The sequence below is a fragment of the Micropterus dolomieu genome, linkage group LG22 (assembly GCF_021292245.1).
Source record: "Micropterus dolomieu isolate WLL.071019.BEF.003 ecotype Adirondacks linkage group LG22, ASM2129224v1, whole genome shotgun sequence".
NCBI lineage: Eukaryota > Metazoa > Chordata > Actinopteri > Centrarchiformes > Centrarchidae > Micropterus > Micropterus dolomieu.
This window is the reverse complement of record NC_060171.1, coordinates 32359193-32383131: the sequence shown is the minus strand read 5'-3', so window position 1 is coordinate 32383131 and position 23939 is coordinate 32359193. Positions and strand designations below refer to the sequence as shown.

Sequence of the window (23939 nt, the reverse complement as noted above, 5' to 3'; positions counted from 1 at the left end):
ACAGTAGTTGGTAACCATTACATTTAAATCCACTCATCTCAGCAATGAAAGCCTCACATGTGCAGCCAGTAAATTAAAAGCACTGATCAGTTGTCCTTGTTGTCTGCAAGTTGTTTTAACCAGGTACCACAGATTCGTTAGGAAACTATTTAAGAGAGTTTGTTTTCTGTACCTGTGGTCCATAATATTAGAGGTGGAAGATGTGACTGGCTGGTATCTGATTTTTAAAGCGTAACATATCAGTCAGGCTAACCTTTTCTGAACCTGATGTGTGTCAAACAATCAATGCATCAACATAGAAAACACAAGTAAAAAATGTAACAGGCATACCCTGGTGGCAGCGGTCTCTCCCAGGTTGTGGTTTTGGTGTTGTGGTCGACATAGTACACTCTGCCATGAGGCAACACCCTCTGCTCCCAGCTACACACAGAGAGAGGGAGAAAGAGACAAGTGAAGCACTTGCTTCTAAAATTCACACATTTACAATTACAACAAACAAACCTTATTTAGAGAGGAAAGGGAGTGTCCCATACTACCTGCTATGTAACAGTGTGTGCAGCCCTCTAAATATGTCTTAATGACTCAATCATCACAGTAATCACTAACTTTAAACGCTCTTTACTGCCATAATTCCCTTGCAGTTATTTACCAAATATATCTATCTTTGGAACTATGTTTTCATGTGGCTCATCTGGCCCCCTATTGTCTGTGCTGAGACACTTACATGCAACAGTGCTATCAGAGTACACAGTAACGTCAGGTCAAAGTCAAATAATTCACCATGTCTGGGAGAATGTATTCACACGATTTTGACTGACACTAAATAAATAATTAACACTATTTATTTAATCATGATCACTGATTGAAAGTTATAAAAAAACCAAATCAAAGTTAAACATGATGCTGGGCATTATTCTGGGAAAATGTACCAATAAAAATGTATGAAAAAGCAATAAATGAAGTCATTTAGAGCTGCAAGCAGCGATATAGCAAATAGGCTCCATTTTATTGCTGTATGTAGTCATGAGGAATGCAAAAGAAAGTAAAATTTTAAGTGCGGGTGGATGCTCATATTTCTCACACTAAAAGTAACACAATTTAGGATGGATCACTCTGAACGAGACTGGACTCTTCTGCAAAGTTTGGTACAATTTCATAGAAATTAAATAATCATGATGAAAAAGTCCTAATGGTGTATCTTAGAAATGTTAATTAAGAGAAAATGTTTTGAAAGTTAGTAAATGGTCCGTGAGTTGAGATCTTTTTGTCAGATTAGCTTTGTCTATGTGAGTACTGTGAGTGAGTTTAAAAAAGTCATTAGTAACAAATGTTTATTTTCTTTAAACAAATTTATCAAATTATCTTCCATTTGTCTTTTGCCTCACCTGCCTAAGAAAACACTCCTAATTTACTGGAGGCAAAGCTTACGGTAGCTTTGTTATGTTCGTGTTTTACATGTCACTGTGTTAACTTTTGTTATCTTTTCAAAGCAGGGAAAAATGATCTATCCATGTTTCAAGACTGTACACAACAGTGGAGGCATGGGAGAGAGCTGTCTCTTTGCAACAATTACAACACCACCTACCAGCATTTGTAATGACTTTTTCTTTTCTTTTTTAAGAGCCCACTAACTAAAAATGTGAATAGGGTATTGATTAAGAATACAATAATAAGACACCAAATCGATGTTATCAACAACTATAATCAGACATTGTGGTGTTTCTGTTTCTTTAAATACTGGTACTGACTGCTGTGTACATATTCTAAACATTTTCTCTCGTTTCAGTCCCTGTTCAGTTGCCCCTCTTATACCACCACCGCATACTGCAGCGTTGGAAAATAACATTTTCCTGATTTAAAACTTTTATGAAATCAAATATTTGAGATATGAAACTTCAAGCAAATCAATCAGTGGCACTAAAACTATTTAGTGCTTTCCATCCAAGGAGGTACCTCCGGGTTTGAAAAGTGAAGCCAATGCGTATCCCTCCGCAGCTTCACCCTCTCGTCCAAATATGGTCACTCCTGGTTCCAAAAAACCAAGATGGCAGCGGCCAAATTTGCCAAACTCGAGGCTTCAAAACGGTAGCCACACACCACTGGGTTTCATACAGTCTGTTACAACTCCGATAACCAGCTGCTGTTGCTTAAGTTTAAAGACTAGCCTTGAAAATAAATTCTTTATTTATGTGGTTGAATGTTTTTACAATTTACATTTGTATTGCCATCATACTTTTAGTATCAAACTGTACTTCTTAAAACTGTGCATTGAATGTGAGATGTTCTGATACACTACATCTATGCATGCTCTTAGAGACTCTTACCCTGCTGGGAGAGAGTCTGTAGTGGGCTCTGTGGTGCTGTTGCTGGCCGGCTCGGTGCCAGAGTTGGCGTTGGGGCCGGGCTCCGAAGGCGGGGTCAGACCCAGGGCGTCCTGACCTGGAGCGGGGCTACTGCAGCTGGGGGTTGGTGATCTTCCCAACGGAGAGGATGGAGGAGGAATGTGATGGGTCACGCCCCCACGACTATTCTCCAGCCCGTTAGACGTCAACTCAACTTTGTCTGAGTAAAGACACAGAGGGGATGAAGGACAAGAGAAAGGAAAGATTTTAAAAAGTTACTTATTGTTAGTTTTTGCGACATCGCTTAAATGTTACAAACCAGAATTTAACAATCAGTTAATTTTTGTCTGGGGGTGATGTGGAACTAAGTAGTCCATTGCCTTTATGTTATTGAGAAGGTGTGACATCTGGGACGTCTAAAGTCCCTTTTCCACTGGATGGTACCAGCTCAACCCGCCTCAACTCTGCTCGCCTTTGTTGGGTTTCCTTTAAGCAAACGTCGGAAATGGGAAACGTAGGACGATGCACCAAAAGTGAGTTTAGTAGAGGCGAGTTGAGCTGGTATCCGCAACGGGAAAGCGCCATAAGCTGGTTGCTAAACATGGCAACGTTCAATTAAGCTGTAAAAATAAACCCACAGGACAATGGAGTAAACAAACGAGCTGTTCATCCAGGCACATCAATTGCACACCCTGGCACGGATAGTTTTCACTATGCTGCAGTCCAAACATCTTTTAGTGCCCCTTTAAAATATCTAATTACTACCAGCACTTTATTTAACATCAAAATCATCTCAAACAAACAGCTGGGTCAAACTCTAGTTCGTGTAAATGCATGTATAAATCCTGTTTAAGCCATGTAAGGTTAGCAGACTCTTTGTATACCTGCGCTACTTCCAGGGCTGCCGTGACTCTTGGAGGACCGACGGCGACCAGATGGGCCCGACCCGGAGATCTGCTCCTCATTCAGCTCGCCATTAGTCAGAGAACCCCCTCTGGAGCACCCTGGGGAGCCTGAGTGCCTGTTACTTCTGCGAAAAGAAAGACACACGCACAGAATGGGATGTGGAGCAGATGACGGGAGAAAGTGAAAGAAAAGGAGATGTGGAGGAAAGGCACGAGGGAGAGAGGGAGGGAGGCGCGATGAGAGCGGTGACAAAGAAACATCATCATTTGCACCGACTCTATGGGGAAAAAATGACTGTTATCATGTCTTACTTGTTTTTTGACTGTCATTCATTTCCGCTTCCTGTGGATCACCGCACAGCTTTGTTTTGACAACTTATAATTAGACCCATTGTTGTTCCTGACTCGGTGGAACAGACCTGGCACATGCACGAGCGTGTACACGGCCAAAGCCAGCACACAAGAAACGCACACAGAGGTGTCGGCTACCTTTCCTCCCTGAACACCCTCATATTTTCCTAACGCTAAATATAACTTTGCTTTTCCGACAAGAACTTTTATACAAAGAAAAAACATTTTGGCTTTCCCTCCCCAGGACCCAGGAATGCTGAGGCCGAGCTTGGACGGATTCAGGGCCGCGCTGGGCTGTTTATTCGTCACAATAAGGAGAGGCAGCAGAGGAAGGAAGCAATGATTTGACATTAACACTTGGCGTGTGTGCACTGTAGACCCTTACGAATGTGTTTGTGTGAGGGCACTGAGCTGCTCGTCATGGGAGCCCGCCAGAAATCACCTCTCCTCTCCTTTTTCTCTGCAGCATCTGTTCGGACACAACTGGATGGAGATGTTGACTGCCTCTCCATGGCTGCGGCGGTTTGGGCTCTTGGCTGAACTGTGTTTAATGCCCCCCTGCAATGTTTAGAGGGAAATACCATCTGACCCCATGCACCCCCGCCGCAAAGCTTTGAAATAAATGCAGTCTGCTCCACTATTTATTATCCCACTACCATTCTAGCCAGGGAGAGCAGCGTCTCAAACCACATTCAGGGGGGAATAACATGCTGGCACTCTGCTTAAGTGCTTCAGACGACGATGCTGGCACAGGCTCCCTTCACTCAATCCTTTTCTTTTCTTTCTTCCATTTATTTTGATTACAATTATGCTTGAGGTTTATGATTTTCATATAAGCGCTTTGCAAACAGTGTTTTTGAAAAAGGTTACGCAAGATTGTTATTGGGCTATTATTCTTATTATACACCACGACGTCTGCAGAGATTTGAAACCAACAGTGAAGTGAACTGTGCTTCATTTAGATGCCTAAAAAGCTGGTTTTCTGTGTGTGTGTGTGTGTGTGTGTGTGTGTGTGTGTGTGTGTGTGTGTGTGTGTTTAAGACAAAGCCATAAAGTTGGTTGAGGCCTAAGCTCCATGTCACCCCCAGGCTGCCTATATATCTTGTTATGCTCTCATGTTATGATTCAAAAACCTCATGAGCCTAAATGCTGGTACAGAAAACAAGTCCCTGCTTAAAAATCCAAACTGTCTTTTAAACGGCTTTGTTTAGATAAAGGTGGACTCAATATTAGAAATCAGTATTGTTTTATCTCTCTATATAAATCACCTCAAACTTCCCCAAGTGGCTAAAAACTTTACTGTCATTTTGTCAAAAACCTGATAAACTCATTGTCTTCTGCAGATTGTATGCAAAACCAGGGAAACACACTTACACATGTAAACTTCCAGCTATTCAACAACAACTTTTACATTTGTTTTTCTAAAGCAGTTGGTCCTAAACCACAAACAAGTGTTGGGGAGGCCTTCTGTGCTTGTGCAGGAGTTTTTTCTCACACATCTCCACCTGACTGTGACTAATTATGACCTTTTTTCTTTTTTCCCTACATTGCAAAGTGCTGCTCTAATCATTACCACAAAGCAAATGTATTAGATGACTGCTTAATCAGTCAGAAACTCGCTGAGCTGAATTAGACTGATTCTGATATGAGGGCTGATCGATTATATTATCGATTCAACATAATTGAAATCACAATTATTAACAGGATTACTGATTGACTTAGGACACATCATGTATTTATTGAACTTTTGAAATTGTATGGGTCATTTAAAAAAAAAGATGCATCATTATCCCCAATAAGTCCATTAAATAAGATATAGTAATTGAATACTATTAACTTTAAACAGCATGTTTAAACAGGATTCCGTGTGTTTGTGTGTACATGGAGGAGAGCAGAACAGGTGTCAGCTTAAGTAAGAGTGGTGTTCATTCGGGAGATGCAGTTACTTAAACTAACGGTGAGAAAAGTATAAATCTGGTAATACAGACAGGTACATGGTGAATATTTTACAAGCACGGACCAAGTCAAGCAAGGCTTAACACACCTGATTTAGTATAAAACATAACTTATGATCTAGGGATAAGTTGAGTCAGTAAGGTCTCCAACTAAAATATGTACATATATTTTAGGATGTGGTGCATCCCTAGGAATAACCAATTTGGATCTAAAATGTTATCAAAAAATGGCTTTCCAAAAAAAGTGAACTCTTGAACTTACCCTTCATATGGGGCAAGTTGAGCCACATGGGGGTCGGGGACGTCAATGTCATTTCATCATGCAAACTCAAATGCCAGGTCCCAACATTCAATTGCACTTAGATAGTGAAACATTGCAGCTATGTCTCCTAGCTGTTTCATATCAATGTATCGCTTTAAAGCCATCCTGTTTATCGTCATGCCCCATGCCACCTAACGTATGGACTTCCCATTTTTGTACCTCTCCCACTGTCTGTCCAAACCCACAATAGGAGATGAAGCCTGTCTGTTTTCCATTTATAGAAGCATGAAATGATGGTTTCTGGTTTAAAATGCATAATCTCACATCATTTTGGTGATGCTTAAGAATGCAATATAAAATTACATTAAAATAGCTGGCTCAACTTCCACCAGGTCTTTTGGCTCAAATTACCCCATCCCTGCCATTTTAACAAAATTCAGTTATCCAGGAGTTTAAGGGTCACGTCATGCTAACACTATAGCCTCATATTGTAACTTCCTAAAGCACTAACAGACAGACACAAGAATCAGGACTCCTTAAACATAAAAAATGTGTTTATAACTTATTCCAAGGGCCTCTCTCCACCACAGGTAGAGTAAAATGGATGACTCTTTGAACATGACCAATTTTGTCAATGGTTGCCGGGAAACAAGGGGTGGCTCAACTTCCCCACATGCTGGTTTCAGGTTCAAAATCTTATTTAGGGGTTGTACCAGAACAGATTTACATGGTTTCATTTTCAAAAAACACCATATTTTGTGTCAGACTGCACATTGCTGCAGCTCCTCTTTTCTCCCTGTGTTGAAGGCTTTGTTTTAGCTATGGAGTGATACATCTTGTCTCTAAAGGATCTTTGTTGGGGGTTGCACATGCGCAGTTCCTAGTTAAGGACTACTAGCCAATCAGAAGCAGAGAAGGGCGGGTCAGCGAGAAGCCGGTAAACAGCTTGGATTCAGCTGTAGGCTACATGTTGCCGACCAGCTTGGCAACATAGACTGGAGCAAGAGTTTCAGAGTGAGTTATTAACCTGTAACAAAAGTATCTTTCATCCATAAAGTTTAACTGAGCTCTGTCTCTACATGACAGTAACAACTTTATGTCCTCTGACTGCCTGGAGGGTAGCTAGTGTTTGGAAGGGAGAGGAGAGCTGTGTGCTGCAGCTCACTGTTTTTCCACTGATATTTTTGAGGGCGTGTCGGACTAGCCGCTTGGTGAGCGTTATACGAGGCGCATTTTGCTTTCATACCTGTGACGACACAGGGATGAAAGGGAAACGGCTGAACTACAAACAAGCTGTTTTCAAGCAGTTCAGAGCAGAGTTTTCTGTGGGGGATGGGAACTCTCTTTGGGCTTTTTCCTTTTGAAAACCTATTACATGCACAAAAAAGAGATATAGCTCAATAAAGAAGAGGGAAAAAGACAAAAAGCATAATACCACCTCTTTAAATTCAATTAACCTGTTTTTATAATCGTTGGAAGCCAAAATTGAAATCGTGATTAGAATTCGATTACTTGCACGGCCCTATATCTTGTCAATTTATTAACAGTTGCCCCATTAAATACGTATTCTTTGCTGTGTCATGTAATTCGTTGCTTTTACTCTGTGAAGGTTTGTACTTTATAAAAATTTAATTTTTTCTTCTGACATGTATGATTTCAGGGTATGCACTCATTCACCATAATACATTAGGTAACTGTTTAATGTGGACGGCTATTTAAGACAAATATGTGATTCCAATCAAGATATGGACAAAACTTAGGCATCCTGTTACATGTGTTGATCTCCCTTTTTTCAGCTTTGTATTCATTTCACACAATATCTGAAAAACATTCTATGTGCGAGCTCTTGAATTCTGTCATACAGGAATTCATTCATATTTCCACAATGTGCTCCTCAAGAATATCTAGTAAAAAAACAAGAGAACTGGCTTTGACAAGCTCCTATAAAGGAAAGCTGCTGTCATTAAGCCAAAACTATCAATGTTGCGTTTGTAAGACGGAAAATAAAGGAAAGATGTGAGGAGATGGTGATGGTGCTATGCACATGTGGCTTTTTCACTGAAACTACACGGCAATAATTTCTTAGACATGATCAGCCACTTTTCAACAGTGCTGCAACTCACATAAACCATAATTAACTGTGCCTGACCCCTGCAGGCTTGCTGAAAAAAAATGTTGGTATTCATCAACAAAAGGACACTGAATAATGGCGGCAGCACACAGTGAATAGGATCTAAAATGTACAATAGAAATGAAAATAAAGCAAATACTAACACCAGGACAAACTACTGTATGACTGGAACCTGAATGTTGAATTCTCCCATAAACAGTGCTAAAAACTACCACTACTGAAAGGTTTATTAATTATCTGATTAGACATGCTGATTTAAAAAGGCATGTTTTGTCTGTTTAAAGACAAAAAAATGTTGATGGTGGTGCCTACTTCCTTTTTAGATAATTGTTATTAATTCATCCTCTCCTCCCCATAATTAATCTTTCCACATTGCTTGTACAGACGTACTGTTGAGATGACAGATGGAATAGGCTATAGGCTACAATTTAATGTTTACCCAGATTAATATGGACATTATGAAGGTATATGAAAACGTGTGTGTGTGTGTGTGTGTGTGTGTGTGTGTGTGTGTGTGTGTGTGTGTGTGTGTGTGTGTGTGTGTGTGTGTGTCTCTCTGACCTATGAGATCCAGCTGTACTGGGAGTCTCCTCGCTCTGTGTCCTCCTCAAGTTGGGTCTGTCTGACTGTAGTATCTCTGCAAAGACACGACATCATCACTGTAAAGACACAGATAAGCAGCTAATAACTAGCTGTCAATCACAAACACAGTCAGAACGGAAGAAGCTGGGATGAGAGGTGAAATGTCTTCAAGTATCTTCAACCAAGTCCAGCTGCCCTTAAGTTTAACCTTCCTTGGACAACACATGCAATATGTCATGGTGTGTTTATGTATTAGGGTAAATAAAGACTGACGCCAGTCCAGCTTTCAAACATCCCACATTCCCATCAGCTCACATTTTATGTCAAATGACTTGCACTTTCCCGGCATGAGGGGATAAATGCATCAGAATGTGAAGATGCGTGTTACAGAGCTTTCTGTGCTCCTGGATCAGCAATCAGGATCAGTATGTAGCTGAGAGGGGGAAATGAAAAAGTACAGAATGGCCCTTGTTGACCTTGACAGGAAAGAAGGGTGAGGAGATAAATCAGACACACCTGTGAGTTGGGGGAACTAACAAAAAGCAGCATGGAGGAGAACAGAAGGGAGGAGTGAGAGTGGCTAAAGGAGGAGATAACTAGAAGTTTAATCCAGTTCCTGGACATCTTAATGTAATTTGAAAAACAGGGACATATACAAAAAAGTAAGGATTTCCTGAACATTCGTGGGCACTAAGGTTCTGCTGGAAATGTGTTGATCCCAGGAGTGGGCTTGGATGAATCTTCAACCACCTCTTTGACTTGCTCGGATGCAGCTGTGGCACTCCTCATCTTTGTTAAACAAAAGTTAAAATAAATCCTCTTTCCTGCAACTCTTCAGGCTTCTACTATTCTGCCTGCAGCTAGCGCGCACTACCTCCTCATCTTCTACACTCCACTCAACTCTTACTTTGGATTTTTGGGATAAACCTACGCTTTGTGTTGTGGCTATAGCAACCCCATTTACATTCTGCTTCAGAAACAACAGCAGACGGTGAAAGTCAGTGGATTCCAAAATGTGGCACAGCTAGCTGCTGCACAGGCTGAAACAACACTCAGCAACACAGTTTCCCGCAGTAGTTCCAGTCTGTCCCTAGAGAGTCTATCATCCCATTACTGTCACACTTTGAACATTACAGAAGTGATGTTCCTCTCCTGAGCTGTGTAGAAAATGAGAAAGTTCTCATAGTGAGGCTTAGGCCAATTTGTGTTTATAAAAAAATAATCAAATCCATATAGACTTGAAACATTTGGCAATGGAAGTACAGTTGGTGGTTTAATAGAGACCATTCATCCTTGTATGTTCTGTGTAGTGTGTGTGTGTGTGTGTGTGTGTGTGTGTGTGTGTGTGTGTGTGTGTGTGTGTGTGTGTGTGTGTGTGTGTGTGTGTGGTATGCATGCGGTCTTGCTGGTGTGAGGGAATGTGTGACTATATGCTCAGTCCCAACTGTGACTGAAACCCATAGGCCTCTAACATGCTTTTCATTAACACTCACTTTCTCCATATTTACACACACACACACACACACATATATCCTCCTATCTAAAGTAAAGCAAACAGGTAATCTCTCACTGACTCGATTGCTCTCACACACAGAACGCTGTTTTGTGGCTATGAAAGGGCTTCTTGTGCACAGACCCGATGGACATACAGAAAAATAAACAGTGGTCTTGAGGAGAAACCATTGTGTCATAGCCTGCTGCTCACTGAGTTCATCACCCCCTCCCTTTTAATGGCACAGGTCTAATTACTGGTCTGGTGTGAGTCTGTGTCTGTACATGTGAGTGTGTATGTAGGTGTGTAATTTCCAGTCAGCGACCACATTAAGACACAAAAACATCTCAACAACTAAACAACACTAAAAACAGTGGACATTCAGGTTCAGCAGCTGCTCTAGATGGATAGGAAACTTCTCCAGTTCTCTGAGTGGCATGAGTGACACATCTGAATGAATGCTATGAACACAGGGAACAGATCACATTCATACCTGCAAGTAAAGATTATTTTCACCACTGGTTCATCGTTCAGTCTGTAAAATGTCAGGAAATGTTGAAAAAAATATATCAGCCAAAGGGCCATCTTCTCAAATTTTACAATTTAATGATGAGAAAATCACCTAATCATCAAATTTGAGAAGCTGGCCCTTTTGTTTAAAAATAAAATCAATCAATAAATAATTGTTTTCTGTCAGTTGATAATTCAACCAACTATTTCAGCACTACCGCCTGTTGCAGCAGTTGAATGTTAAGTTTGATGTGATGTTTCACTCGGTGCAGCATTTAGGTAAAATGGGAGAGAAAGTCACTCCAGACTAATGACAAAAAGTAAGAGGCCTACAACTATCACTGTTTAATTAAACTAGAGAAATTAATGCTAATTAATGTATGCTGTCACGTGTGACAACACATTTGTGTTCATCACCTCAGTAATAATATTCAAAAATTTGTCCTGTCCAAATTACAGTAACTGTACAGCACAATATATCATAAACGTAAATGAACAGCAGTGCTTTATGGTAATATTAGATTTTTAGATGAGATGAAATACTTCTGCTAGGTTAGGTTATTTTAGTTTATCCAGCAGTTCCCCAGCTGATTTTCTGGACTTGAGCTTTACCACTATACGTACGTACGTACGTACGTACATACATACATACATACGTACATACATACATACACACACACACACATACATACATACATACACACAAACACACACATACATTTTGTTGCGAAAAAGACATTACATACATACAAGACTGTATCAATTTCTCCCAGCCCTAGTCTACACCCAGTTCACTGCCAGTCTAAATGAGAATTAACCACAGTTAGCAAGTTACAATTATTTGGCACATAATGCGAGTTAATGTACAGAGTCTAGCATGATGTGTCCAGGATGATGAGTGTTAGTCACTGGTGTGTCTGTGTGGACTGTGGTCTTAGTGTTTCTGTGCTGCAGTGTGCATGTGGCTTCTGCTTCCGTGGGATGGGAAGTTGTGTATATGTGGAGTGTGTATGTAAGCATCTAACCTTTACAAAGTGTGCCAATATTTCCAGAGTTGAAATCTTTCTGCTCTGGCTTCTGTTTCTCTCCGTCTTTCAATACAAGGGTTTGTTTATGAAAGCCACTAGTGGTGTGTGTGTGTGCACACGCATGCATGCATGTGCCAGAAAAGCTGCCAGGGGAAATGAGTAAAACCTCCAAACTAACAGAGGTACGTTCAGAGCGAGAACACAGAACGCCTTAACACCACCAGAAGGCAACACACTCCCACCTTTATACACTTTCATACATATGAGCCGCCAACATATGCCCGCACACACACAGATTACAGAATGTAAAACACGTGTACATGCACACCCATGAACACACACAAGCTCAACACTCAGGAGACCATAAAACACACGCATACAAAGACAAGTGCCTCAACTTGAAACCCTGGTTTTAGAGGGCACACTTCAGCCCTCTGTTCACTAACTTCTCCTCCCCCAACACACACGACCTCTGTCACACACACGACCTCTGTCATCCCTGCCCCTGCAGACTAGGAGAGGACCCCCCTCCCCTGCTATCAAGCACACTGCTTCAGGATCACAGAAGGTTATTGTACTACTGAGCTGCAAGCAATGAGGCTCAATTACGCAATTCTCAGAAAAAAATTAAGACAAAAGCACTCCTGATGTCTGTGATTATGCGCGCGCGTGTGTGTGTGTGTGTACAGAGGTTTAAGAAAACTCGGGTACAACAGGCCATATAAAGAAAACCTTTGACCTGCACACACAGTAAAATTACAGTCCAAGTTTGTTTAACTGCATTGTGAGGACGTCCCATTTAGTGTAGTCCTTCCCTTATGTCCTGACCCTTCATTTTACTTTTAACAGAACTGTTCCACATTTTGAGAAATATGCTTATTCACGTTCTTGCAGAGAGTTAGATAAGATAAGAGTGGTACCTGGAGTTAGAGCCAGAAGCATGTTAGTTTAGCACAGCATAAAGAAACAGGTAGCCTGGCTGTGTCCGTAAGGCAACAAAAAGAGCCTACCATCTCCGCCTACCATCACTAATTAACACGTTATATCTCATTTTTTAATTCATACTCTCCTGGGTAAAAAACAGTCCACACAATACCCCCTGTAACAAGCTAAGCACTTATAAGCTCTTATCAATGGTATTAAAAGTCTACAAGTTACAATCCCAAATGGGTATCTAATAAATAACTAAAAAAGCAAAGATTAGAGATGAGTCCAAAAATAAAAAAGATTTTTAAATTGTCTTTTGTATTCATTATGTCATACTGCGACCACTCAGATTTATCTTCCGACTCATTGGAAGGTCACAGCTCGGGAACCCTTTTTTTTTTTTTTTACATGCATTTTCATGGTCATTTTCCTGATCGTCAAATTATCCATCAAGTGATGGTTGTGCTACATTGCTAGCATGCAGCAATGGGGAAAAAGTCAGCCATTGATTCCGGTGACTGTATTCTCAGATGTTAAAAACATGGTATTTGTCAAAACCTCACTCATCTTATCTTAACCATCAATCTAAATCCAAACCCAAACTAGCCTTCTTCATAAGTGAGGACTTGCAAACCATCCCCCCTTAACGGGAATTGTCTCATCTGGCTGTCCTTGTGAAGACATGTGGTACAACAGCATGCACACAAACACCCATGAGACACCACCTCTTAACCTCTCTTCACATCTACACAGTCACAAAGAGACACATTTATACAGCCCATGCTGCGGCAGGCTTAGGCTTTTACTGCTGGCCCGGTGTTAATTCAGCAGAAAACACTGTGGGCTCTGTGTGGCGCTCTATGAAAAGACTTGTGTGTGTGTTTGTGTGTTACTCAGAGAGGAGATGGATGCATTGCTGTGGCTATGGTTTTAAGAGCGGCTTAATAACTGTGTGTTTGTTAAAAAGACACCTAGTGTTTCCTTACAAACCATAAAAGGAAAGTAAAATGTTAGCGTAGTGTGCCTGGAAGTGGGAAATACTGTTGACCTAGAGTCAATAAGTCTGTGGAGGGTTTGAAATCCTTCCCCTACCGGCTACAAAATGATTTTATATTGGTTTGGGAATAGGAACACATGCACATGGAGATCAAGTGTTCTCTAATGTCAGTGTTAAAGTTCAATGACTACAAGTTGGTGAATGTTACTTTAGGTTTAACAATGCTCTTGACATGCTATTCTTGGCAGGACAGAAATCTCTGCTTTGCTGAAATTAATAAATACACATATAGACTAACCCTAACTCTTATGATGCTAACTTGGTTCTATTGTTGTCACGGTTGACACAATGCAGCAGAGAAGCTGAAGCTACAGACCAACTTCATTTAATTCAAATACTGACCTAACACTTCAAGGGAACTGTCTAGAGGGTTAAAATAGTAAGGACTTTTGTTGAGATTGAGCAGCTGCTTTTAACTCCCGTGTTACATTTAGTAACAGTCCCAGCTCGTTATTGGTCCATGCAAATAAAAATCTGGTGTTGTTCTTCGTCTCTAGTACTTTACTTTTTCGCCAGATCTTCTGTAACCAGGAAGAGACCATCTGCTTCATGTTTACACCGGCACGCGAATGCCCAGTGTCCATGAACGACCACCAAATGTGTGCTGCTATGAATATTACTGTACTGCAATACCTTTTGGCCAAATATGTGGTGACACCAAGATATTCTGTTGTACATTATTTACACTTCTGTCACCACAAACAGTACACCAACTAGACTCCAAACCCTCATTTCACCAGAACAAAGACCGTGGGCACAAACACTATTAATATGGGCACGAACACTGTTAATTCAAAGCCTTGTGGGTATGGAGTGACTTTGGAAAGTTGCCATTCACACAATGTAAAACCTCTGGCTTTTTCCAAGTGGGTGAAACACTCATTACCAGGGTGGAGAGACACACAAGCATCCTACTGTACAAACAAATGCGTGTGAGTGTGTTTGTGCGGTTGTTGGCAATATTAATGAATATTTAAGAGAGACAGGAAGGGAAAGAGTGAGAGGAGGAGCAATGGTTTAGTATTGTGGTGTGTTCTGCACTAATAAGCTGTCTGGATTTCTGTGGGAAAACAGTGTGTGTGACATAACGAGTGAAAACCTTGTATTCCCTAAACTTTTCACAAACAGAAACTGCTCTTGATGTTAGCTTCACTCTGCATTTGAGTTTAGCCACGAGGTTTAAAATGTGTTTAACGAGACCAAAGGTTGTAGAGGTTTTTATACAGTGTTACATTTACTTTTTCGTTTTCTAAGGTTTAAAACATTATACAAAAAATTGAATTCCTTTTTTCTTTCAGAATGATGTAGTTGTGTTTTTCGGCCATCTCTGGTGTTTTTAAATGTTGAAATTGTGGATGACATAAATATGAATGACAAGACTTTTATTACTTCTTTAAGGCAGTTCTTTCTTCTCCATAAAACATAAAAATCACACCTATGGAGTTTTTCACATGACAGCAGTGACATGTATGTGCACATGGCCTCCGTGTGCACTTCTGTGTTATTACCTTCACCTCTGTGTATGTGTGTGTGTGTGTGTGTGTGTGATTGTGTGTGTGTGGTAAAGGCAGGACTCACTGTCTGCTGCCGTGCTGCCATTGGGCAGCGAGCCCAGATCAACAACCATGCCGTCCAGACAGACGTTGAGCTCGCCTCCCGCTACAACCGAGCCTTTGTTCTCCGTCTGCAGCACCAGACTCAGCTGGACGTTCTCCACTAAAGGGGGGGAGGGGGGGGGACAGAGAGAACTGATGAGTGGCTGAGAAGGTAGAGGACAAAGGTGGTGGGGAAGGGGAGAAAGATTGACCTTAAGGAAGATAGAGAGTGAGGAGAGTTGGAAGGGAGGAAATCCGACATCCTCTGTTCCTGCTCTAAAATGAGAAAACAGCGTGAACCCACAGCACATTATCTTCCACAGGGATAATGGTGGAGGGCCACCCCGCTGAGATATTTGTAACCAGATGAAGTATTACATGAACTAGCAGAGAGAGCTGAGTAACATTTCATCTTCATGAATAATGCTTTATTTCACAGTGGTTTCAGAAGACTATGTACAGAAAATTGCCTGTGCTGAAAGATGGATTAACTTATTCTATGATCAGACATCAGATTTAAATATTTTAACTGTAGTTTATTCAGGTAAAATACTATTTCAGTATCAGCACCGGGACTCTCATGTGGTAGTGGCACATAAAATTCAAAAACATCTTTTAAGCTAGGTGGCATATGATGGGAAATTTAATCTCGGCAGGTTTATTTAAGCAATGGTCCCGTAAGAGCAATACATACTACATGACATTATATTTATCATATTGCTCCTACCGCACAGGATTAGATATCTTCCAGCAGACTGATTCCAGCTACTTACAAAAGCAAGATTTGTTTCGATATCTACAAGTTAGTCACCATTTTGAAAGAAACATTTTCCAGAGGAAACCTGAATGAGTCATGAAATGGTCTTAAAGCTCAGGACAACGGAGTGACAATAATATGGTCACTGCCGGACACTGGGTGCATCACCTTCATACTTTCAGAACTGCTGCACAATTCAACCTTATTGTTTATGAGCAGTAATAGAGACAGTTAATAGTTTAGTTTATAGATGGACTAGTTTTAGTCAATGTATTTAGATAATAAACTAATCAAGTTTAAAGATGTTTGTCAAATAAATCTTCAAGACTGATTTAAAGACAAAAACGGTCCAAATTCAGATGCTGCATCTCCTGCAGATTGAAACAGAACAGACCTCAGCCTCCTCATCAGACTCAAAGGCTTCTGTGTGGTTGAGAAATGCAGCCTTCATTTGTCTCAATTTTGAAGATACACTGTGTATCTTTTACTTAAAGATACTTATGGGATTTATCAGTATCCCATAATCCATTATGGGCCAGTCAGTTGTTAAATGTAGAGTTCAAATAATCCTCAACTCATCGAGTCAGGAATCAGCATGTAGCCACGTCATATTTACAAGTTATATTTACTGGTAAATACATTACTTGATGTGGACCACTGAAAAGTGCAAATAAAGGAAGCCAAGAATAAACTTCACTGTTATTTGGCAATATTGACCGTTCATATGGCTCATTGAGTGCCAGTCCGTAATGTGTGTCCTGTACTGTATACTTAAGTATTTATCAGCATTTTGTAGACAACTTCTTGGTGATTAAATAAAATATTTGATTCCCCCCCTTTCCTCTCTCATCTTATTCTCTTTTTTATCTTTCTTCCTTTTCTAATTCTGAAAGATTCTGCAAACTTTCTGTAAATTCATACTTGGTCTCATCATGGTCCCGTTCTCATTTGTTAACATACTGCTTATATGTATAAGTTATACTTTATTAAACACTGTAGACAAATATCAGTGTTTCCTAAGTTAGTTTCTGTGTGTGTGTCCTTACTCTTGCCATCGTGTGTGCGCAGTGTGTCCAGCAGGTCTATGGTGGCGCTGCCCAATAGCTCCTTCCTCAAGGTGTGGCAGCTCCACAGCTTCAGGTCCAGACGACTCTGAGGCGTCACATTACTGTGAAACACAAGACAACACACACACACACACACACACACACACACACACATTATCAACTGAGACCTGCTGTTACCACACAAACACACATATTTTAAAAAAAACAAATACTGAATATCAGTACATTCATCATATCAGTCTGCATGACTATTAGCATGAAAAAGACACTGTATTTTTGCTTTGCTAATTTTTAATACATTTATTATTAGTGATTATAAATTTTATTTATTACATTTTTACATTCCTTATTTTCCACACCTATGTACCTACTGCTACTGTAACGAAGTCTAAGTTTTTAGTTTTACTTCAAGAAATGTTGCAAATGAGCTGACTTTTATATCTAATAAACATCATAATCTTTACAGCAGAACCAGCTGAACTTTAGTTAAATGTAAATGTTAGCTAAGATATAGCTCTTGTACTATAGTGGGATGTTCTGGTGTTTGAAACTCTTTCCTTCAGTTCCTACATCACATTTAACAACATGCACACAGTCCTGCTCTATAGACTTCTATATAATTGTTTAAACAATTGGCAGAATTGTATAAAAGTCAGCATGTGTGTTTGTCTGTGTGTGGGTTATGGCGTTCTCACAGGGTGAGGTCTTCATTCCACTGCAGCTCAAGGTGTCCACTGCGTTTGCCTGTTTTTTTGGTTTCACTGCTTAGGCCGTCGGCAGTCACCTCGACGAAGGAGCTGAGCCGAGATTGACGGTTTGGCAGCTTGGGAGACTGGGGCTTCGCTGAAACCACTGAGGGTGCACACAATAAGATCAAGAAAAAGAGAGAGAGGAAGGCATCAGAATTACTAGGGAGTGAAAATGTGTTATTTTTGTTGCACAGGGGAAGCGAGCAGAATGGAATAGACCGGGATACTTTGTGCGACTGTGGCCAGAGTTCAACCACAATAAGGAAACGTATTTCTGTTTCGTGTGTGTGTGTGTAAAAGGTCAAAGGTTTAGCTTTCATATCAACAACACCTCAGCCACAATTTCTTTTAAATAATATACTGTCCACCTCTGTGTCAACCAGTGAGATGGGGCCCCTAAAATTAGGTCATATTCAAAGAGAAGGCCTGTAATTTGAGTATCTAACAGAGGAAATACAAGCCAGCTCATCCAAAATACAGCAGGCAGCATCCTCATATGTACACGCAAAGACAAGAATATTGGTCCAGCACTTAAATGGCTTAATTGGCTCACAGTGTAATATAGATTCAACTTGTACATGTTGTCTTTAAAGCACGTATGACAATCCACTCAGGCCTCTCAGGTTATAAGGTTATTTCTAAAATCTGCAAAGCAGGAAAAAAGAAGTGTCTTTTTGCTGGACATGTCTGTGCAACCATCTCCCTCTGATGTCATGTCACTTTCAGCGGTAAGATAGTTTCTGTGTTATGTGCTAAAGGGCAGCTTTGTGACACATTATAATTAGCTGTTACTACCTTATATATCATATGGAGGACCGATCCTGACACAGTCAGAAATAAATACAGAAATAAATAAATGCTCAATAAATAAATAAGCATCCAATTAAATACACAAAAAAATAAAGTAAATAAATAAATGTAGGTAGTAATTAAATTATACAAGGAGACATAAATGTATATATTTTAGTGTCTTTACTTATTCACCTTTGTTATAATTACCTTATTTATTTATTCTCCGTTATAATCTTCAACTTTATTTATTAATTACTCATTTTTTAAATGTATTTATTTATGTGTGTTTTAATATTTTTGTCTGTTTTATTCTTCCTTTGTATTTTTTTTACCTTATTTATTTTCACCCATGGTATTTATTTCTGCCTGTCCTTTTTACATTTCTGTATGCATTTCTGCCTCATTATGCAAATGAGGAGAGGCTGTGTCTCAAGTGGTCAACTTCTGCCCATTGGTGGACCAGTCAGACGGGAGATCTGAAACTGTGGTAAAAATCTGCAGCTGGGCTTAGAGAGGCTTAGTTTCTTATTTTTATTTATTTTAACTGTGTACTTCATACATACATACATATGTAATGTTAAAATGAGCTATCAGATTGTTTACCGCTTCTTCTAATAGTACTTCAAAATGTAATTTATTATTTAGTTTATAGAGGGGATGCCACCCAACAGTAATCTGTTTTCAGTCAGTATTGAAGATTCAGATTTTTGGTTCTGACTGCATCACTGGCACTGTAGCAGGAAAAACAGGAAAAAATGTAATACTTCCACCACTGGACATCATTCAAACTGCAACTTTAGATTGCTTCAGTCAGTTAAACTTAAGAGAGTGAAAATTCTTTTTGAAACATTGAAGTGTTGTTTTTTGTTTTCTGAGGTGTTCCTGGAGCCGTTTCCCTACCATTCACAATTAGCTTAATTTTTACATTGCATTGTCTTGTGGGAAATAAAAAGTTTTTTTGTATGCATACTGACTGTTTTGAGTGTACTTAATTTTGTCACTAATCCCATGTGGACACACTTAATTCATAAACCCTGTTATAATTATTATGTTGCTCTGATTTGGGATGCAACTTGTATGTTGGTGGTACAACAAGCAAACAGTGAAATATAAATATCGCCCTCTAGTGGAAGAAAGAAAAACATCTGTGGTACCACTTTGATTCATTTGCCTTCCAGACTGGGGTCACAGAAAGTAATTAAATGGTCACGACGAGGCCTCAGTACCAGAGACCAGTGTTTGGACACTGGAGGGAAGTGTTCACACTGCAGGCCTGGTGGAACGTTCCATGACTTTTCAAGGACTTTCAATGCTTAAATCAGACTGCTTCTGCAGCCTAAAAATACTTTGGTGTTCTGGTTTATTCATGATGAGATTTAGTTTCCACACCAGTTGGATTGTACAGACCTAATCAAATGAATGCATGAAAGGAGGTGTGCAGCTGCTGTGTTATAAAACGAAACTTGATGAAACATCCTGATATTCCCCGGCTTCTTACAGAGAACTGGTTAGCCCTCTTACGCTATCTGAATACACCTCACTACATTTCATGATATTTCACTGAATCTCAGCACAATTGGCAGCTCTGAAACTGTGGTAAAAATCTGCAGCTGGGCTTAGACAGGCTTAAGTGGTTTTGAATTCTTGCAGGTCTGCTGAGAATCTTGTTGCAGCATGTGTCAGTCAAATGACAGCCGATTTGTTCGTCCTGAATCATTGCTGGATTGCAAGCTGAAGAACGCACAGCCTGCCAGCGTTTCTGAGGACGACGTCTGATCAGGACGAGAGGCTGGATGAATAAATGATGACAGAGAAAAGGGCTTCCGTCTGTACCACAGACGAGACATTAGCAGATCCGCACTGGCTGAGACAGGTTGACGATCTCTGAACTCATAAACACACTGACTCAACTGCAGCTCTCTGAAGAGAAGGAAGTGACACTGAAAGGTGGAAGAGTGCCAGAAATGGAAGAATCCAAAGTAGGTTTCGACAGAGTGAGAGGAGGTAGGAGGGGTGGAGAAAAGGTGGCTGAGAGCAGATCAATGGTGAGGTAAATGAGGTGAGTCAGAGCTCAAACCAACAACAGGGAATGACACAGAGTGATTGTGAATAAACTGTGATTGAGTGGAATAAAGGAGGAAAAACTAACAATACAGTACAATCTAACATGTTATCTTAGCCAGTAACGTGTTGTTTTAGGTGCAATTTTTACTAATTAACGTAATAGAATAATACCTTGGGTCATGCTATTGATTTCAGAACGTGACTGCTGTTTAAGGGAGAGTGAGGTAGAGTTTGTGTTGTCATTCAACTGCATTATTCTCTACAGTATAACAATATATGCAACGCTAGATAGTAACTGTTTTAGATTAGATCTGCTGTCATTTAGGATGGTGTATTGGACTCGTGAATGCAGGTATCGGTCGGACTATTAATCGGTCTGTCACTAAATGTAACTTCACTGCTTCATGCTAAGGCTTGTATACATTCCCCTGACTTTACACCATTAAAGGATAATTACATTCATTTGTTTTTGTTTTTTTAGATTTGGCCACAATTTCTTGCTATTATAAAAACACTGTCCTCATCAAAGTAACTGCTGAGAGTGTAGGGTGCCTGCTACATCCACCATCGTGTAGTAGGAACTGGGATGTCCCATTATACAACCATTGTGGGACAGCCATGGGAAACCAATACCAAGAACACTCAAGAGTCTGCCTGTTATGTGATAAATCATAACTAAAACAGAATTTAAAAGTGTTTTATGTGGGAAGTTCCTGCAATTGCTGGCCAGAGACAAGACTCCCAATGAATGATAATGTTGCTCCTTAACTTCCAGATGTGTAAAATAAACAACTGTTTTCTAACACGTTGATCATATCAACTTGCAGTGCAAGTTTGTTTTAAATGGACTGTGCAAAATGATAACATATTGTAGTAATACACCACCTCACATATTTGTAAATATGTGATTATATATTTTCATGTGACAACACTGAAGAAATGACACTTTGCTACAATGTAAAGTAGTGAGTGTACAGCTTGTATAACAGTGTACATTTGCTGTCCCCTCAAAATAACACATTACACAGCCAATTAATGTCTAAACCGCTGGCAACAAAAGTGAGCAGACCCCTAAGTGAAAAAGTCCAAACCAGCATGCCTTATGTTTTCCAACTTTCGCAGACACTGCAAAACGTCATCACATCACATGATATTAAAGAGGTCATATTCTGCTTTGGCTTTGGCTTTTTCCCTCTCCTTTATTGATTTATATCTCTTTTTTGTGCATGTAATAGGTTTGCAAAGTGAAAAAGCCCAAAGTCCACCCCAAAGGGAGTTCCCATCTCCCCCAGAAAACACTACTCTGAACTGCCAGAAAACAGCTCGTTTGTAGCCCAGCCGCTTCCCTTTGATGCCTGTGACGACACAGCAAAATGCGCGTCATAATGCTCGCCAAGCAGCTAGTCCGACATGCCCTCAAAAACACCGGTGGAAAAACACTCTGAGATGCAGTGCACACATCTCCTCTCCCTTCCAAACACTAGCTACCCTCCAGGCAGTCAATAGACATAAAGTTGTTACTGTGATGTAGAGACAGAGCTCAGTTAAAACTTCATGGATACTTTTGTTACAGATTAACAACTCACCACTCTGAAACTCTTTCTCCAGTCCATGTTGCTAAGCTGGTGAGGGGAACATATAAGTCGTGTTTACCGGTTTCTCACTGACCCACCTTACTCTGCATCTGATTGGCTAGTAGTCCTTAAGTAGGAACTGTGCATGTGCAACTCCCAAAACAGATCTTATAGAGGGAAGATTCATCACTCCATAGCTAAAACGAAGCGTTCACCACATGGTGAAAGAGGAGCTGCAGCAATGTGCAGTATGACAAAAAATAATATGAGCTCTTTAAAAGCTTGTGGGAGCAAGGTGGCTGATGTTTGCTTTTCTCCGGCTGCACCAAGTTGGAGCCACCTTTTGCTGAAAGACAATAAAAAGCTCCATAGAGAGCTGAAGGTAACGGCAGAGTCACATAATGAAACTCTGTGAGTTCTGCTCGTCTTCCTTGACCCGTCTTGCTAAAAAGATCTCAGCAATTAACTTGGTGAATACAATACCAGAAAAATAAGACCCTAATCATCATAAACCTAAATTATCTTTTTAACAGAGCAGACTTGAGTCATTTTTAACTATTTCATGTTCACTGTTCACTTCATTGAGAAAACCCTTGTGCCAGTTTTACCAGTAAGCAGAAAAGTTTGAACAAAACTACAATGTGTGCTGTCCTAAAGGGAAATACACACATAATGCTTTTTAAGTGCACAATACTATGATCAGTCGACACAGTGTATGCTAAGGTGTTAGCATGGATAACAGAGCAGCATGGCCATTTTTTCACTAGTCTACATTCACACTGCAGGTTAAAGTGGACCCCCCCCCCTTCTGTAAGTGACTCAGACCTGTGAGAAATAAACAATCTCACTGAATTTTCAATTTCTACTTGGATCACAGTGTGTTCCTAAACCAAATTTATGTGGATGAAAATGTATCAGAGAGCATGTGAATTTTACATTAATCCAATGCAACATGAGTCATTCCTTTATGCAGGTGACAGCTGTGATGGAGCTGTTCAGCTGCTGGACAGAGAAGGTGTTAGCTAAACTTGAAATGGTATAAATGTGAGCATCAACAAAATTAAGGCAAAAAGGGGCCACAGCAGAAGGCCAATGTAATGTTAAGAGCCTTTATACATTAAAGAAGTGGCCACGGCTCAATAGTATAACAACATCACAATGAAGTAGACTGCATTGTATCTGATAAACCACAACCACACACACAATATTACAACATAGTGTCACTTCATCGCAACACTTGAACAACGCTTACAAAAAAGTACATGTATTCCAGATATAGTAAGCAGCCTGTCCAAATAAATTCCAATAGAGCCAGAGATTTGTTCCTAGTAGTAGTGAGTGCCAAGACTTTCATCAGCTGCATCATGCCACCACAGCTTTAGTCATTCTGAACCCATGTGAGCATCCTGGATGTTACATCTTTGACAGTGTTCCTTAGCACATGCAGGTCAGTTCAAAACAGTGACTTGTTTGGGCTGATACTGCTTAGTAAAAAAAGTTTTAAAAAAGTCACAGTCCAACCAAAACCACAAATCTTCTCTGAGCAGTTAATCAAACTCAATAATCAAGGCTACCAGTGTGAATGTAAACTGAATGATAATGGGCCAAACATCTACTGTACTGTGTTAAACATTGATTGGAGGTTTTTACAACACAACACAATAGTTGCCACAAGCCACACAAGAATAATCGACAGTCAAAATACAGCACACACACAAACATTTATCTGACACTCTCTGACTTGTCCTGATGACTTTCCAATTTTATAAATACTGAGAACCTGCAGGACATCCAGTCTA

The 23939-nt window shown here is 40.1% G+C and overlaps 1 protein-coding gene across 3 annotated transcripts in view; it reads right to left on the bottom strand.

The window, feature by feature from the left end:
* The window catches only part of wwp2 (WW domain containing E3 ubiquitin protein ligase 2), a 60392-nt gene that overhangs the window by 34694 nt on the left and 1759 nt on the right, over window positions 1-23939 (bottom strand). For all 3 annotated transcript variants that reach the window (XM_046037401.1, XM_046037403.1, XM_046037402.1), the window contains exons 3-9: window positions 17657-17813; window positions 16941-17062; window positions 15121-15258; window positions 8508-8583; window positions 3227-3372; window positions 2325-2562; window positions 331-420 (exon numbers count right to left, since the gene is read on the bottom strand). In XM_046037401.1, coding sequence (XP_045893357.1) covers window positions 331-420; window positions 2325-2562; window positions 3227-3372; window positions 8508-8583; window positions 15121-15258; window positions 16941-17062; window positions 17657-17813 — 967 coding nt within the window. The remainder of the gene's footprint in view (window positions 1-330; window positions 421-2324; window positions 2563-3226; window positions 3373-8507; window positions 8584-15120; window positions 15259-16940; window positions 17063-17656; window positions 17814-23939) is intronic.